We start from the raw sequence: 14,873 nt of genomic DNA on the forward strand, positions 1-14,873 counted from the left end.
CGCTCATTGACGGCAAGATGTTCAAACGCGAAATGGTCAGTTCCGACCAGACCACCCGAATATCGGTTGCAATTGGCTGCTTTTCCTGTATTTTAGCCAATGACAGACCATTGATGGACGTGTGCACGCGGATTGGTCCAAGTCGCTTCGATTTTAAACAGCAGCCAATCAAACGCAACGGAGAAAGACCCAGCACGAATCTTCGATCTTGCCGGATGGAACACGACCGCCAACGTCCCCACTGCTGTGGCACTCGCGGAGTCGACGCGTCATCACCGCTTGCATCGAACTCGTGCGAGCATCAATGCTGGAAAAGAGACTAGATATCCCCGTGTACTATAGTACAAAGTTGTAATAGCTTTAATTCACCAACTTCAATTCACCAACATCAATGCAACAACTTGAGTTCACGGACTTTCGTTCGCTAACGTGAGTGCACCAACTTGAGTTTACCAACTATAGATTACCCGCTTCAATCCACCAACTTTCATTCACAAACTTTCATTCACCAACGTGAGTTCATTGACTCTACTCTACTACTACATAACGGTAGTAGTAGGTCACCACGAGAGCACATCGGTGGTACTACGTAAGCTTCGTACAAAAGTGTAGTCTCGAGTCCCGTCGACAACGGTTGTTTACGTCCCGCCTACATGGCTGCTGCCACCCCGCCGCGTCCATCTGTCCATGTGCCGGCAGTAAAGATCAAATTCGCTGGAGCTGCGAATGAATGCATCCCTCTCGGACTTGGCTACGGAGCTACGGCCTTTTGCATGCGCAGTTTGAGGGCACGGATATCCGTTCAAATGTATCACAAGTTGGCCGCGGCAACGTGAGCGACCTCAACCTACCAAATACAATTCCCGCTCAATGCCCCCTACCCTCCATGGGGCTAGATACCTCTTCTCTTGCATGCTCCTGCATTTCAACCTAAAGGGCTCGGCGAGATATTGTTCTCTGCATCGAAATCTTTTGATTGCAATGTCGCGATGCCATTGGTTCGAATAGAAATCATTTTGGCCAATCATATGCGTACACTGGGAAGCGGTCATGGGATTGTGGCGCTACACTTGGGGTTTGTATCGCCGGGCCCGGAAATAGCTGCTGTCAGTTTTGGAAGATGGCGACGCGGGACTTGACGCGGACGTACGTGGCGCTGCGCAAGGACGTCAAGGCCAAGGTGGCCCGGCGCCGGCAGATGGTCTCGCCGGACGTCCACATGGAGGGCAACTCGCTCATCCGCAACGACATGCGCTCGGACCTCGACGTGGAGATGGCCAAGACGGCGGGCCCGACGCCGGCGTGGGTCGACGCCGTCACGGACGTCAACATTCACATCGCACGCGTCAAGCTGCTCAGTACGCCTCACTATGCATCATCCTGTCTCTGGGCTCATGCATGCGCGTAGTGGAGAAGCTCGGCAAGATGCACACAAAGCGGCTCATGGTGCGCTTTGACGGCTCCGAGTCGGACCACGAGCGCGAGATTGAGAGCATTACGGGCGAAATCACGGGCGAGTTCCGCAACGCCGAGCGCATCCTCAAGGCCAAGATGAACGGCAAGGACGGCGTGTCCGAGGCCGACGCCAAGGCCCGACAAAACGTCCAGCGGTACCGATCGCCAAGCTCCAGCGCGGGATGTAACGTGGTGTTTAGTGCCCTGGCGACGCAGCTGCAATCCCTCTCGGCCGACTTTCGAAAGAGCCAAAAAGAGTACTTGGACCGCGTCAAGAACCAACGCCAGGGCCCGGCCGAATTCGAGTTTCTCTCCGAGACGAAGAAGACCAAGACATCCGGCCTCGACGTATTACCTACGCGCCATGAGCGCCAACATCTCATGGTATCCTGGCGTAGGGTGGGTTCATGCAGGCGCAGATGGCCGAGGTCGAGCTCGCCGAGGACTTGATCAATGAACGCGACCGCGAAGTGCAGCAGATTGCAACGTCGATCCAGGAGCTTGCCACCATCTTCAAAGAGCTCGCCGTCCTCGTGATTGACCAGGGCACGATCCTCGATCGCATCGACTACAACATGGAGCAAGTCGTTGAGCGCACACAGGCTGGCATCGTCGAGCTTGAGAAGGCCGAGACGATCCAGAAGAGCGCACGACCAATGAAGTGCATAGGCATCCTCCTCGCGCTCATCACGGCCATGACGATCATCCTGATGCTAAAACACATGTAATACTTGCATGCGCACAGGGTTATAAACACTTTTCTGGGCCTGTATCCATTCCCACGCGCCAAAGCATGCGTCATCGGCGCTACATGTACCATATCGCCTCAGGCCGCGCCGATCATGAGGGACAAGTAACTTCGTTCCAGAGCCGGGAGCCAGGGTTCGCCACATCTACCGTATTGGTCGAGCATGGAGGCTCGATGGGCAAGGAGACGAACACTTGTGGTGCGGGGAGCTATTTCGTTCAAGCCATTATGTCGCTCGACGGCCACGTCAAGATAGGATGCAGTGATAGCATCCTGTTCTATGATATGCATCAACTAGCAGCATCAAGGGCCATTAAACACTTGTTGATGTAGCAGGTTGATGCTTCATCGTCCAGCCCTGAAACGTTGGTTGGGTTTCGGGCCTTGTCTGCGATGCATGACCGCAGTGTTGATGGTGTGTGGTTGGATAATGATATCGGATAGCGGATACTTGTGCAAGGCAGGATAGGTGCGAGGATCGTGCTCCAGTATTGGATAGGCAGGTTGGTGCGGTCGCTGGGTCGAAATGGCTCGGTTGTCGAGATGCGATGACGTTTGGATCGCGTTTCTGGAATGGGCGGCTGAAAAATAGCGAGCGCTTTTTAACGCGCGGGTTCCTTGGGCACGGCTTGCACACGTTGTCGACCTCCAATGACGACGCAAACTGGCGCGCTCTGCTCTCCAAAGGGTCCTTTATCATCTTGCGATGTTTATGCGTGTGCGCTAAAAAACTTGATGTGGCCCTCCAAGACCCTTGAAGCGAGCGCGGCCTGCGAATTATCGCCTCTGATTGGCTAAAATAGATACTTGAACGGACCAATCCGATCGCCGGAATATCACAACCTTGAGGGAAGGCAAGTCTTTGTCTCTATCGCTCTACGATGCAAGCCCCCCAGCAGTGCCCGTACTAGCGCACCGCGCCGGGTTTGATCGAGTCTGATAGCTCCGACATTTTCTTTTTCTTTTCGTTTTGTTCACTGCCCATAGCCTCTTGCTCTCGACGCGACGGATCAGTGTGACGTGCATACAGTGTGCGTCAACACGATGGAACACCCCCAGCAGCAAACTCGCCAGCAAGAACGTACCCGCACCTTGAACCGACACACACATGTATATAGACAGCGGCATTAGAGGTGCACGCCCATCCAGACGACGTTGGCGTTGGGGCGCGGTGCAAAGCCAAACTTGGCCATCATCTTGGCACTCGGCGTGTTGCCGACCTTGATCGCCGAGAACGGGCGCAGACGCAGCGTCGCGTGCATCGGACTCTCCTTCAAGAAGGTGCGGACCGCCGACAGCGTCGCGTGAACTGCTTCGTGGGCGAGCCCGCGGCGCAGAAACGTCGGGTCCGTCGAGACAAGTCCAAGGGAGAAGTCGCCGTGGATCACGCAGGACGAGACCACGTCGCCGGTCGCTTGGAGACGCACGACGCGCGCAAATTTCGAGTAGAACGGATGCGACGCGAGAAACTCAATGTACGCCGCATCGTACTCGACTGTCGCGAGTGCAATGATGCGCGCCGCGTCACTCGCCTTGAGCGTGTCCATGACAAACACGTCGTCGCCGTCGGCCCATGCCTGCCCGAGCGCGTGGCTTGGCGTCGTCGGCATACCAGCCATACTGAGCTGGTCGTGAACCTCGTACGTGTCGCCAACCCACGCGACTTCGTGCGCGATCGCCGACGCGGCGGGCACGAGTCGCTCGGGAAAGGCGCTGAGTGTAAAGTACGGGTGCGCTGCATTCGCCGTCGCCGCCACCGCGCCAAGAAGACGTTGGAGGGCGGCGGCGTGGTCGTTGTCACTGCGCAATTCGGTGCGTGGCAGCCAGAAGCGCGTCAGGATGGAGTCACGCACGGTACAATGAATGACGTACGCCAGACCGGTGACCGAACGCAGGCGGGCTGCGTCGGCGGTCGAGGCCACGCGCACCACGTCATGGTCGTCGAGGGCGAAGAGGTGGAGCTCCGTGTCGTCGGCGCCGAGGATCGCGCCGAGCGGCCCGATGAACTCGGGCGGCAGCGGCTCGGACGCGAGCGCGCAGAAGGTTGGCACGACCTCGGTTCGCATGGCCGGAAAGATTAGAAATTGCTTGCATGTCACTCTTTCCCATTCTATCCGGACGTCCGGATACGGTTGGGAACAGAGGCGAACTCAGCGCGGAGGAGGATCGGCGGGGAACACTTTATACGCGCGCTTGATTTGCCGATTAGGTGCGATCTTGAAGAAAGATTTTCCAGTGCACTTGCCCACGATGCCATGACCGCTGCTGCCATTGAGCTGCCGTTCACAGTGTCTGAATTGAAGCGTGAGGTGACAGAGTGGCGATGATGCGGCGGAGTCGTCGTCGAGGCGTGGTGTGGATGGCGTTCATCAGTAGGGAGAAACACAACGACTCGGTAAGTAACGGAGTCCACGAGCATTGTCCGCTGAGTAAATTCGACGCAACGGCGGCCGGGTGCATCATTAGCCCCAGTTCCAAGTGGTACCCGATTGTTGGGGTCACCGCGGCTCGGCTCCAACGGCTAAGCCGCGGCTTGAGCCGAAAAGTGACCGGCTCAGGCTCCATTTTTCGAGCCGGCTCCGAGCCGAGGTCAAGCCGAGCCGGTACAAGCCGGATGAGCCGATTGAGCCGCGGCTCCAATAGGCGTCGGACACATGTAGCATCTCCATGGTCAATGGCGTTTTTGACAAATTGTGCCCAATTTGGGGGTCCGTTTAACCAGTAATTTTTACTGCCATAACATCCAATAGGGTCGATTCAGAGTAACTCTGGGCCAGCGGCTTTTGAAATCACCAGATGCTGTGCAGAGTAACTTACAGCGACTCTCGGACATTGAGATGCGGCTCTCGGCTGCTGGCCAACAGATGGTCTAAACCATTGCTGATTGGCCAGTTTGAACTTCCCTCCAGGTCAGCGACTCCGGGATCACGCTAGCTCTGATGCATGTCATTGGTAGAAACTCATTTTTAGGTCGCATTGATTGGCAGTTTAAAATTATTGTTTTGATTAGCTGAAAATCTAGCCGCCACAAGGGGCCAATAGTGGAGTTTAATACAGTTTTTACAGTGAAGCAGGCACTTGAATGAAACACATAATATGCTCTCTATATCGCCAGATGATGTTTAAATCAGTCATAAAACGTAGTGTTTATACTTGGTGGTAGGGCGCGCTTGAAGGACGATGAGCATGCGTGCGGCAACGGCGACGAGGTGGCGACGACACGCCTTCCCAAAGAGCGCTTTACCTCAGGCAGGGTGGTGGACGCATCCGCATAGATAGGTCCGCCCTCCAACTACGATAGCAACTACGGATATCGCTATTCTCTTGACGCGCGTCATGCTCAGCACACCGTCAACGAGACGACGGCCATACTAGTACGTAGCCGTACAAGCCCTGATGCTAGATCCGGGCCCACAGATGCACGTCAGAGATGCGCTTGCCCAGCTCGTGGCGCTACGCTTGCAGAGTGCAGTGCACCTACCTGGTATGACGGCAGCGACAGCGAGCACGACGGCGGCTCAGTCTGACCGCGGCATGATGAGGCGTCGTGGAGCAAGTGATGCTCACCAATGAATGCTCGTCGACAAGCTAGCCAATCAAATCCATGCATTAATTTTACTCTGACTTGCAACGTTTGAGCTGCAGCGACTCCGAGGACCCCGAAACGCGCTGAAATGCGCCAAAACGCCCCAAAACACCTCGCCGAGGTGTTTTCAAAACGAAAAATTGGAACGGCTTCTGATTGGCCCAGATTTTCATTTTTTTCAAAAAGCCGCTGCCGAGAGTTACTCTGAATCGACCCATAGGGTAACATTTTCTGCCCATTTTGCAGAATGTGCCCAATCCAAAAATGTTGCTGACAAGAAGTGCCCAAACGGTCAAAGGCGCACCTTTCTTGAGCACTTTCCAACTAAGCCAACCAAAATGACAAACAAGCGTCAACGATCGCCTCGGTCCAAAGATCCTTGTTCGGCTCCAGGGGCGGTGAGCTCCGTGAGGTCTGTGCAGGTTTAAAGGCGCTCGTCGAAAGATGGGACGGTGACGAGATTGACGTCGAGCACGCGGGGCAGCGTCGTCATCGGGCGGTCGGGCCACGGTGCAGCCGTGAGCGCCCAGTACTCACCCATCACGAGACTGGCCAGGAAATCGGCCGACTGGCGAAGGATGTGACCAAATATGCCCCACTGAGCTGAAGCCGGAAGCGAAGCGGCGTGGCTTGTACAAAGCGTCGTTCGATATGTGATACGGGTAGTGAACATCGATGAGTTGACGCAGTTGTTGCCGGTGGAAGCTGTGAAGCTTTCGAGTCGTCAGCAGCCGTGAGCGCCACAGTTGTCATAAGCGCTTCGAAATGGGACAAAGGTTGCTTGCATGTCTGCATTACGAAGCTTTGACACGTACCTGTAGTTTAGAGGCAAACGCAGTCGAAACCCTGAAATCTGTGGCCGAGCTATCGGTTTGCATGAACTGATTCAACTGGCCGAGCCAGTAATCCACCAATCAGCGCATTTGAAGAATGCACCAATCATGGACTGCATATCATGATGTATAGCATCCCTTTTCAACCAATGGCCTCACGCACAGCACTTGACCAATCCAGAGCGAGAGAGTGATAAAAGCCCCACAGAATGAACCGCGAGGTGTCACACAAGTGGACAGGCTGTCTGTCACACATCCACCTTTCACTTGCTGCATTCCTGCATTCATTGCAGTTTGCAATACGTCTCGCCTCGACATCATGTACCTCGTCACGTGGCCGATCCGCGCGTACCTTGCGTGGAGTGTCCTTGCGCTTCTGTACTTTGTCGCGGTGCCGATCGTCCTCCTCTCGAGCTTTCTGCGGCCGCTCGTACCGCTTGCTGATGCTGCAATCGCCGGTGGCTGCGTCGGTCTCTGTCTCGTCGTCGCCAGCCTCGTGCACGTGCGCCGCACCAACAAATTGGCGTCCACGACCCCGCTGCTGCTTGTGCTTTTTGGTGCTGTCGGCCTCTGCGCGCTCATGGGTCTCCCTGCTCTCTTGACGACGAGCTCTGTCTACTGGCCGGATGCCTCTAGCGTCAAGTACTACACCGAAAGCGTGGCCGCGATGGAGGCAAACTTTACTGCATGGGATACTGGCTATTTCTATTACGATTCTGGGTACTTGACCCCAACGTACTCGGACTGCTCTTATGGCGACGCTGAAGACAACGCTCGGTATGCTTTGGAAGAGACCTACTGTGCGCGCGAGGGCAAGGCGTACTGCACGTCGTTTCCTCTGCGGCAGACACTCGTCCAACCGCGTATCTTTGACAACAAGACAGACACGTTTCGGATCAAGGCGCTGCTCGACGCACCGACCTTCTTTGGCGTCCCCATCGACGACGCGACGACCCTGTTGCAATTTTGCGACAAGGTCAACGCCAGTGTGCTCGCCGCCGAGCCATCCATCGATGTCGCGTGCGATGGCTGCCGTCATGCCGTGGCAGCACCGGACGACACGTCTGCCTTTGGCGACTGGGTCCACGAGCATTGTCCGCTGACCAAGGTTGACGCGACGGCCGCCATGTGCATCATGAGCCCTAGCCCCAAGCTGTATCCGTATCTCCTGACGTATCCGGAAGCCAAGGCGTGCCGTCGCTACTTTCTGAACCAAATGAGAAAGCCAAGTCGTCTGCGGCTGTGCTACGAAGCGCAATTTGGTGGTGTGTTCAAGCGGTTGCTGGAGGCGCTCGCATACTCGGCGCTGACCCTTGCTGTGATGGCCTTTTTAATCTTTTGGACGCTTGTGAATACCCAGTGCAAGCGCGACACGATGGACGAAGAAGATCGGCTGATGTATGAAGCCATGATCGCGCGACCATCAACACAGGGACCCTAATCTCATTAACTTCAGAAACTGTACCCCTGTGGTCGTCCGCCACAAAGCAAAAATTGCACTACCAAAGCGCTACCAGGTACCGAGGGAGTGATACATTAGATATGACTTGCATTTCTGCATCACAAAGCTATGACCTGTACATGTGGTGTAAAAGCACACGCAGTTGAGATAGCCCAACGTCTGCGGTCGAGCTGTCGGTTCGCACACGTAGTTTGACGGCTTCAACTGTTGGTGCCAGAATGCCACCAATCAGCGCATTTAAAGAATGCACGAATCATGGGCTATAAAGGATCCTTTTTTAACCAATGGTCTCGCGCACAGTATTTCAGCCAATCGCGAGCGAGATTTTGTACCACTCGTTTGGAGCCACGACACGATGGAGCGGCGATCGAGCTTGCTGGGCGTCCCGACGCCATGCTACATTCCCGCGGTAGCGTCCTTAGCAAGTGCCACGGGCTCATGACGCTCCATGTAGACGGTCGCGGGCAACATGCCGCATCTGACGCCAGGTAGATGCTGACGACGTCGAACGCGGCTCATGGCATGACATAGACAACTGCACCAAGCTCGAGGACCTGAGCCTCGTTGGCGTCAACTTTGGCGAGCTGTACGTCGCGATTCCCATCCTATAGAGATGACTCATGTCAAGCTATCGACCAGGTTTTCGTCGCTGGCCTTTCTCGAGCAGACGCAGATGGACTTCAAGTCGTACTTGCAGCTGCCCAACGACGCCAAGATCATCTTTTCCATCACGGACGTCACCAACATGCCTGTACCTCTGCGGCCATCCACATGTCATCGCTCATGCGCGTGTTTAGATTGCGCGCAACACCAAGACGCAGGCCAGTGCGCAGCGCAGCTTCGAGTCGAGCAACGGCCGCAAGCAGATCACGGCCGACGAATACATGAAGGCCGTCAACACGTACGCGCCGTCGAGCTTCTTTGCGCTCGCCGACGAAGTCGACGCGACCTTTGGCTACAAGCGGCAGCAGACGGCAGTCGAGACCTCACTTACGTGGCTCGACGAGTGCCTGGCCGCCCGGCCGACTGGCACGCCGATCTTTGGCGTCCTCGTCGGCGGCAACGAGCCGCGTCTCCGCAACATTAGCGCCACGGAAACGTGCAAGCGTCCGATCGATGGCGTCGTCATTGCGGGCTTTGGCGGCGGCGAGACGGCAGCGTTCCGCGAAGAGACGTTGGTGCAGTACCAGACGCAGGTGCCTACGTCACTGCCGCGCATCCTCCTCAACGTCGGCCAGCCGCTCGAGGTGCTTGCCAGCGTCAGCCTTGGCGTTGACGCATTCTTGTCGTCGTACCCACTTCTGGTGACCAAATTCTCGTACGCGATGGTCTTTTGGATTGGTGACGCGTCGGTGCGACAACAGACAATCTGTCCACAAACTTATATGTTGACGATATTCATGTGTCTAGACGGAGGCGATGGAGACCACCAAGATCAACCTCCGGGACAAGCAATACGAGCGCGACGCCAAGCCGCTGCTCCCGGGCTGCACCTGCTTTGCGTGCGCGCGCCACTCGCGCGCCTACATCAACCATCTGCTCAACGTCCATGAGATGCTGGCCGATGTGCTCTTGTACATGCACAATCTGCACCACTACTACGCGTTCTTCCGCGCGATCCGCGACCAGATCGCGGCCGGCACGTTTGACGCGTACCGTGCGACGTTTACCGAGCGCTACATGCAGTAAAAGTTGTCCCTTCTAAGAGAGATGTATTGCATTGCTACTTGCGGCGCGACGGCTTGACGCTCTCGTCGCGACCTTCGGGCTCGGCCACGACCTTCTTCTTGGCCTTGACTCCGTGCGATGGCACCGCTTTGGCCTTGAGCGGCTCGTCGTCGTCGTTGTTGTTGGCAGTTTTCTTCTTGAGTAAAAAGTCCATCGAGATGCCGCGCCGACGGAGCGCGGCGTCGACGACCGAGAGCTTCTCTTCCAGGACGACGCACTCGTCCTTGAACTTGTTGGCTTGGGCTTCGCACGCATCGGCCGCGTCTTCGGCTTTGGCGCTCCACGCGAGCGCTTTTTCCTTCTCGACCTCGGCCGCCGCTTTTGCTCGCTCCGCTACGCGCCACTGTGAATACACGCTGCAACGTGCAGGGACGCCTACCGTCGCGGTGCAGCTCTGCGACGAGCCGCAGCTTGTCCTGAAGCGACTTGACTGTCTACAGGATGTGTCGTGATGTCGAGGATCTCATTGATGCACAGTCGCACCTGGAGCAAATCGACATTTTCTTCTTTCTCAATCTTCAGCTCGTCTTGGAGTCGGCGGAGGGCGTCCGCGCGCACTTGATCCCGCTCTTTCTCAATCTGCGACACCATCGTCGTTGCCTGTAGCTTGGCTTGCAGCTCCTGCGCGTGGGCGCTGGCCAGGTCGTCTCGCTGCTGCGCGAGTGCCTGCGCGTGTTGGGCGTGGAGCTCTTGGAGCGCTGCCGCGTGGGCACTCGTAATCTGTGCAACCCGTGCGTCGTGGTCGGCTACGATACTTGCGAGCCGGTCGCGCGCCTGCGTGAGCTGCTTCTTGAGCGCTAACGTCTGCGCATTGGCCGTCGTCGCGTCGTCGAGACGCTGCGCGAGCTGCGCGTTTTCCGAACTGAGCGCGGCCTTCTCGTCCTTCAGCTCCTTGATACTGCGTTGGTACTTTTTCTTGGTGTCGTCGGTCGAGAGCTTGAGTTGGCGCAGCTCAATACCCGCCTTCTTGGCCGAATCCGTGGCCTCATCCAATTGTTGTTGCTATCAAAGGGGTTTGCAGAACGGATCGGGAATCTACGAGGTCGTACCAGTGCCGATGTGGTCGTCGTCGTACGCTCCAGTGTTGTTTGGAGCTGTTGCACTTGGGTCTGGACCTCGTCGGCGGCCGCGTCCTTGTCTCGCAAAAGCTGCTTGCACTGCTCCAGCTCCTTCTCGCGCCGAGCGAGCTTCTTGAGCAAGTCGTCGGAGGGTTGCTTGACACTTTTCGGCGCGGGCTCGGCGGCACGAGCGCGATCCCTGGCACCGCGATGAGTCGCTGCATCTTGTATGCGATGAGTTACGTCAAGTCTTCTTTTTCCTTGCGCATGAGCATGAGCTCTTTCTTGAGCTAGTGGCATGGACGATCGGGCGAGTGCGATGGTGCAGAGGTGTACCTCGGTCGCTTCCTTCATCGCTCGCTTCATGGTCGTCTCGGCGGCCTTGCGCGCTTCGACCTCGGAGCGCACTCGGCACTTGACAAGTCGCTACGAAGATGCGTAGTAAGAACGTAGTTGACCGCTGACGATGCACCTCGACGTCATCGTCTTGGGTGGCTCGTGGCGTTGCCATCGCGATCGAAAATGACAAGCAAAAATAGAGCCAAGTGGCTGGCGCCGGCATTTGATTGGTGCAAAAATGAACCAATCCCGAAGGCCGAGCTATTTTATTCAAATTCGGATTGATAGATTAGTGTTTTGTATGAGAAAATAAAAAAATGTTATTTTCGGCATGCCACCCGAGATGGCGAAAGGTACCGTCCCCAGCGCAGTGGTTGCATGTCTTCTCGCTGGCGCTGCTACGCCACGAGGCCCATGGCCGTACGAGTCAGTAGGCAAGCGCTTGGACACAAGTCGGAGCGTGGACGGGCACGCCAACGCACACCGTCGTCGGCGTCTGCTTGCGCAATGGTGCGCTGTGACATGTGACGGTTTCGAACGCCGCCGAAAACAAGGCTTCAATGCGGCATCTGCCGAATGCGACTCGACCAGTAAGTTGCGTTCAATCTTGAAAGTGCGTCATGGCGTCCATGCTGCTCCGGCGAGCGCGCCCGCTTCTCGCCTCGGCGCGTCACTCGTTCTCGACGCAGCGCGTCACGCGGCTGTCGCAGGTCGTTGACAAGAAGTGGCAGGCCGTTGACAAGAAGTGGCAGGCGGCGTGGGAGGCCAAGCACGAGGCCAAGACGCTGGCGCCCGCGACGTCCGACAAGCCCAAGTTCTACTGCCTGTCCATGTTCCCATACCCGTCCGGTTCGCCGCCCATGGCCGACGCGTCGGCCTCATCTCGTGGTTGGTAGGGCAGCTGCACATGGGCCACGTGCGCGTGTACACGATCAGCGACACGATGGCGCGCCTCCGCCGCATGCAAGGCTATGATGTATGGCGAAGGCTCAGATGCTCGTTGCAGTGAATGATGATCTTGATCGCTAGGTGCTGCACCCGATGGGCTGGGATGCGTTTGGCCTTCCGGCCGAGAACGCGGCCATTGAGCGTGGCGTGTCACCGGCTGACTGGACGCTCTCCAACATCGCCGAGGCGAAGCGCCAGATGAAGAACCTCGGCATCATCTTTGATTGGAGCCAAGAGGTCACGACGTGCCAGACCGACTACTACAAGTGGACGCAATGGATCTTCCTCGAGTTTCTCAAAAAAGGCCTCGCCTACCGGAAGGAAGCGATGGTCAACTGGGACCCGATCGATCAAACCGTGCTTGCCAACGAACAGGTTTGGACACTTTGGTCACGTCACTCTCACGCTCCAAACCGGTAGGTCGACGCGCAAGGCCGGTCGTGGCGGTCGGGTGCGATCGTCGAGCAGCGTGCACTCTCGCAGTGGTTTCTCGGTATCACGCAGTACGGCGACGAGCTCTTGAACGGCATCGATACGGTACGACGTTCGCGAGTTCATGATGGTACCACAACTTGTCTTATGTGGCTGCTAGCTCACCGAGTGGCCGGACGCTGTCAAGCGCATGCAAGCGGCGTGGATCGGTCGTTCCGAAGGCGCCCAAGTCCACTTTGACGTACGTTGATATCGAGAACACGACGACCAACGATGCAACACAACCGTGTAGTTGCCGGTCCTCGGTGACAAGCAACTCACTGTCTTTACGACGCGTGTCGAGACGCTTCTGGGCGTGTCGTATGTGGCCGTGTGCCCCGAACACGACCTCATGGACGAGCTTCTGGCTCACGTTCCAACGTCGCAGCGCGCTGCCGTGGATGCTTTCATCGCACGTACCAAGGCGCTGACCAAGGTAGGTCCTCCTTCGCTGTACCTCTCCGACCCTCAAACGAACGCGTACCATAAGGACCAACGCAACAACGGTGACACGAGCTCGGGCGTCAACACGGGCTTGACTGTCGTGCACCCCATCACCAAGCAAGAGGTGCGGTCGTGTACCTACTACTTATGCAAATGCGCCTGCTTAGGTGCCCGTGTACTTGGCTGAGTACGTTCTCCCGGGTGTCGGGACCGGTGCCGTCATGGGTGTTCCCGCCCACGACGACCGTGACGCGGTCTTTGCTGGCCACCACGACCTTGCGTCGCCCCGCGTCTTGACGGACGACAACGTTCTCTGCGACAGCGGCGCCTTCTCGGGCTTGTCCGCTGACGCTGCCAAGATTGCCATCATTGCGCACCTCCAAGCGGGCGACCACGGTGACGCCCATGTCCAGTACCGCCTCCGCGACTGGCTCGTCTCTCGCCAGCGCTACTGGGGCGCGCCTGTCCCGGTCATTCACTGTCCGCGCTGCGGCCCGGTCGGTGTGCCCGCGGCGGACTTGCCGGTCGAGTTGCCGCCGCTGACCAACCCCGAGGAAGATCTGCGCGGGAAGGGCGGGTCGCCGCTCGCACGCATGGGGCACTGGAAGCACTGCAGTTGCCCGGCGTGCGGTGGTCCCGCCGAGCGCGATACGGACACGCTCGACACGTTCGTCGACAGTTCCTGGTACTTTCTCCGGTACGGCGACGCGACGAATGGTGACGCGCCGTTCACGCAGCCGAACCTGACCAAGTGGATGACGAACGGCGTCGACTTGTACATTGGCGGCATTGAGCACGCGATTCTGCACCTGCTCTACTCGCGCTTCGTGACCAAGTTCCTTGCCGACACACACAACGTGCCGACGTCCGAGCCGTTCAAGAAGCTGCTCGCGCAGGGCATGGTGCTGGGCCGGACGTACAAGAGCCCCGAGTCGCTCCGGTTCCTCAAGCCGCACGAAATCGCCGTCGACGACGACGGCACCGTGCGCGAAGCGGCGACCGGGAACGTCGTCGTCACGGCGTGGGAAAAAATGTCCAAGTCCAAGTACAACGGCGTGGACCCAGAGGACATTTACCGCCAGTATGGCGCCGACGTCGCGCGTCTCCTCGTGCTCTTCAAGGCACCGCCGGCGCACGAACTCGAGTGGGACGAAGCCGACTTGCTCGGCCAATCGCGCTGGCTCATGCGCATCTGGGGCCTTCTCTACGACCATCTCGACGCCCCCTCGACCACTTTCGATGCCAAGGACGAGAAGGAGCTGTCGCTGGCCGTGCACACGGCCATTCAAAAGGTCACCAACGCGCTCGAGGAGACGCAGTCGTTCAACGTTGCGATCGCCGAACTCATGAAGCTCTCCAACAAGATGGGTCAATTGAGCCATCTCGCTGGGTCGCCGGCCTATGCCCACGCTGTGCGCTCGCTCGTGACGATGCTGTCGCCCCTCGCGCCCCACAACGCGTCGGAGATGTACGCGACGCTGGACCCGGCATCCGCTGTGGACGTGCACGATCTGCCGTGGCCCGTCCACGACCCCAATGTACTCGCGAGCGCCGAGATGCACGTGGTGATCCAGATCCGCGGCAAGACCCGCGAGACGATGCAGGTGCCGGCCGACGCCGACGAGGCGACGCTCCGGGCGCTCGCCATGACGCTGCCCAGCGTGCAAAAGCACGTGGGGACAGCAGCAAGATCCGCAAGGTCATTTTTGTGCCCTCGCGCAAGCAAGGCCAGCACGCGCTCCTCAACTTTGTCGTTTAGGCTTGCGATGGGATACTAGTTGTTCAAAAGGCTATCCGTGGA

At 57.6% G+C, this 14,873-nt stretch overlaps 6 protein-coding genes across 6 annotated transcripts in view; 3 read left to right on the forward strand and 3 right to left on the reverse strand.

Moving 5' to 3' along the window:
- Positions 1–285, reverse strand: part of SPRG_21025 (hypothetical protein) — a gene marked incomplete at both ends in the record, with an annotated part of 2,936 nt that extends 2,651 nt beyond the window's left edge. Inside the window, one exon of the mRNA XM_012350454.1 lies at positions 180–285. Coding sequence (XP_012205844.1) covers positions 180–285 — 106 coding nt within the window. The remainder of the gene's footprint in view (positions 1–179) is intronic.
- An 835-nt stretch (positions 286–1,120) lies between these two features.
- On the forward strand, positions 1,121–2,246 carry SPRG_11392 (hypothetical protein; the record flags this gene model as incomplete). The annotated part of the gene is made up of 4 exons (XM_012350394.1): positions 1,121–1,358; positions 1,409–1,610; positions 1,656–1,803; positions 1,854–2,246. 4 exons carry the CDS (start codon positions 1,121–1,123, stop codon positions 2,181–2,183), a joined length of 918 nt encoding a protein of 305 aa, XP_012205784.1. The 3' UTR covers positions 2,184–2,246.
- A 988-nt stretch (positions 2,247–3,234) lies between these two features.
- On the reverse strand, positions 3,235–4,282 carry SPRG_11393 (hypothetical protein). Its single transcript, XM_012350395.1, has one exon. The coding sequence runs from the start codon at positions 4,267–4,269 to the stop codon at positions 3,331–3,333; it is 939 nt and encodes a 312-aa protein (XP_012205785.1). The 5' UTR covers positions 4,270–4,282; the 3' UTR covers positions 3,235–3,330.
- Positions 4,283–8,411: 4,129 nt separating this feature from the next.
- Positions 8,412–9,817, forward strand: SPRG_11394 (hypothetical protein). The gene is made up of 6 exons (XM_012350396.1): positions 8,412–8,493; positions 8,539–8,572; positions 8,616–8,670; positions 8,724–8,835; positions 8,882–9,436; positions 9,495–9,817. Exons 1-6 carry the CDS (start codon positions 8,440–8,442, stop codon positions 9,771–9,773), a joined length of 1,089 nt encoding a protein of 362 aa, XP_012205786.1. The 5' UTR covers positions 8,412–8,439; the 3' UTR covers positions 9,774–9,817.
- On the reverse strand, positions 9,744–11,145 carry SPRG_11395 (hypothetical protein; the record flags this gene model as incomplete). The annotated part of the gene is made up of 5 exons (XM_012350397.1): positions 9,744–10,145; positions 10,192–10,246; positions 10,296–10,814; positions 10,862–11,069; positions 11,114–11,145. 5 exons carry the CDS (start codon positions 11,143–11,145, stop codon positions 9,808–9,810), a joined length of 1,152 nt encoding a protein of 383 aa, XP_012205787.1. The 3' UTR covers positions 9,744–9,807.
- A 670-nt stretch (positions 11,146–11,815) lies between these two features.
- Positions 11,816–14,873, forward strand: SPRG_11396 (leucyl-tRNA synthetase). The gene is made up of 8 exons (XM_012350398.1): positions 11,816–12,058; positions 12,106–12,185; positions 12,239–12,532; positions 12,578–12,694; positions 12,750–12,830; positions 12,882–13,064; positions 13,119–13,196; positions 13,240–14,873. The coding sequence occupies exons 1-8, from the start codon at positions 11,830–11,832 to the stop codon at positions 14,848–14,850; spliced, it is 2,673 nt and encodes an 890-aa protein (XP_012205788.1). The 5' UTR covers positions 11,816–11,829; the 3' UTR covers positions 14,851–14,873.

Source organism: Saprolegnia parasitica, assembly GCF_000151545.1.
Source record: "Saprolegnia parasitica CBS 223.65 unplaced genomic scaffold supercont2.65, whole genome shotgun sequence".
NCBI lineage: Eukaryota > Oomycota > Saprolegniomycetes > Saprolegniales > Saprolegniaceae > Saprolegnia > Saprolegnia parasitica.

What these genes read in the sequence shown, in the direction of transcription:
- SPRG_11393 (XM_012350395.1), bottom strand. Translation starts at nt 4,269, where the DNA reads ATGCGAACCGAGGTCGTGCCAACCTTCTGCGCGCTCGCGTCCGAGCCG.
- SPRG_11394 (XM_012350396.1), top strand. Translation starts at nt 8,440, where the DNA reads ATGGAGCGGCGATCGAGCTTGCTGGGCGTCCCGACGCCATGCTACATT. An exon ending in CGCCATGCTACATTCCCGCG is followed by an intron (nt 8,494 to 8,538) that starts GTAGCGTCCTTA and finishes CGCTCCATGTAG; the next exon opens with ACGGTCGCGGGCAACATGCC. An exon ending in TTTGGATTGGTGACGCGTCG is followed by an intron (nt 9,437 to 9,494) that starts GTGCGACAACAG and finishes TCATGTGTCTAG; the next exon opens with ACGGAGGCGATGGAGACCAC.
- SPRG_11396 (XM_012350398.1), top strand. Translation starts at nt 11,830, where the DNA reads ATGGCGTCCATGCTGCTCCGGCGAGCGCGCCCGCTTCTCGCCTCGGCG. An exon ending in CATGTTCCCATACCCGTCCG is followed by an intron (nt 12,059 to 12,105) that starts GTTCGCCGCCCA and finishes CGTGGTTGGTAG; the next exon opens with GGCAGCTGCACATGGGCCAC. An exon ending in TCTTGAACGGCATCGATACG is followed by an intron (nt 12,695 to 12,749) that starts GTACGACGTTCG and finishes TGTGGCTGCTAG; the next exon opens with CTCACCGAGTGGCCGGACGC.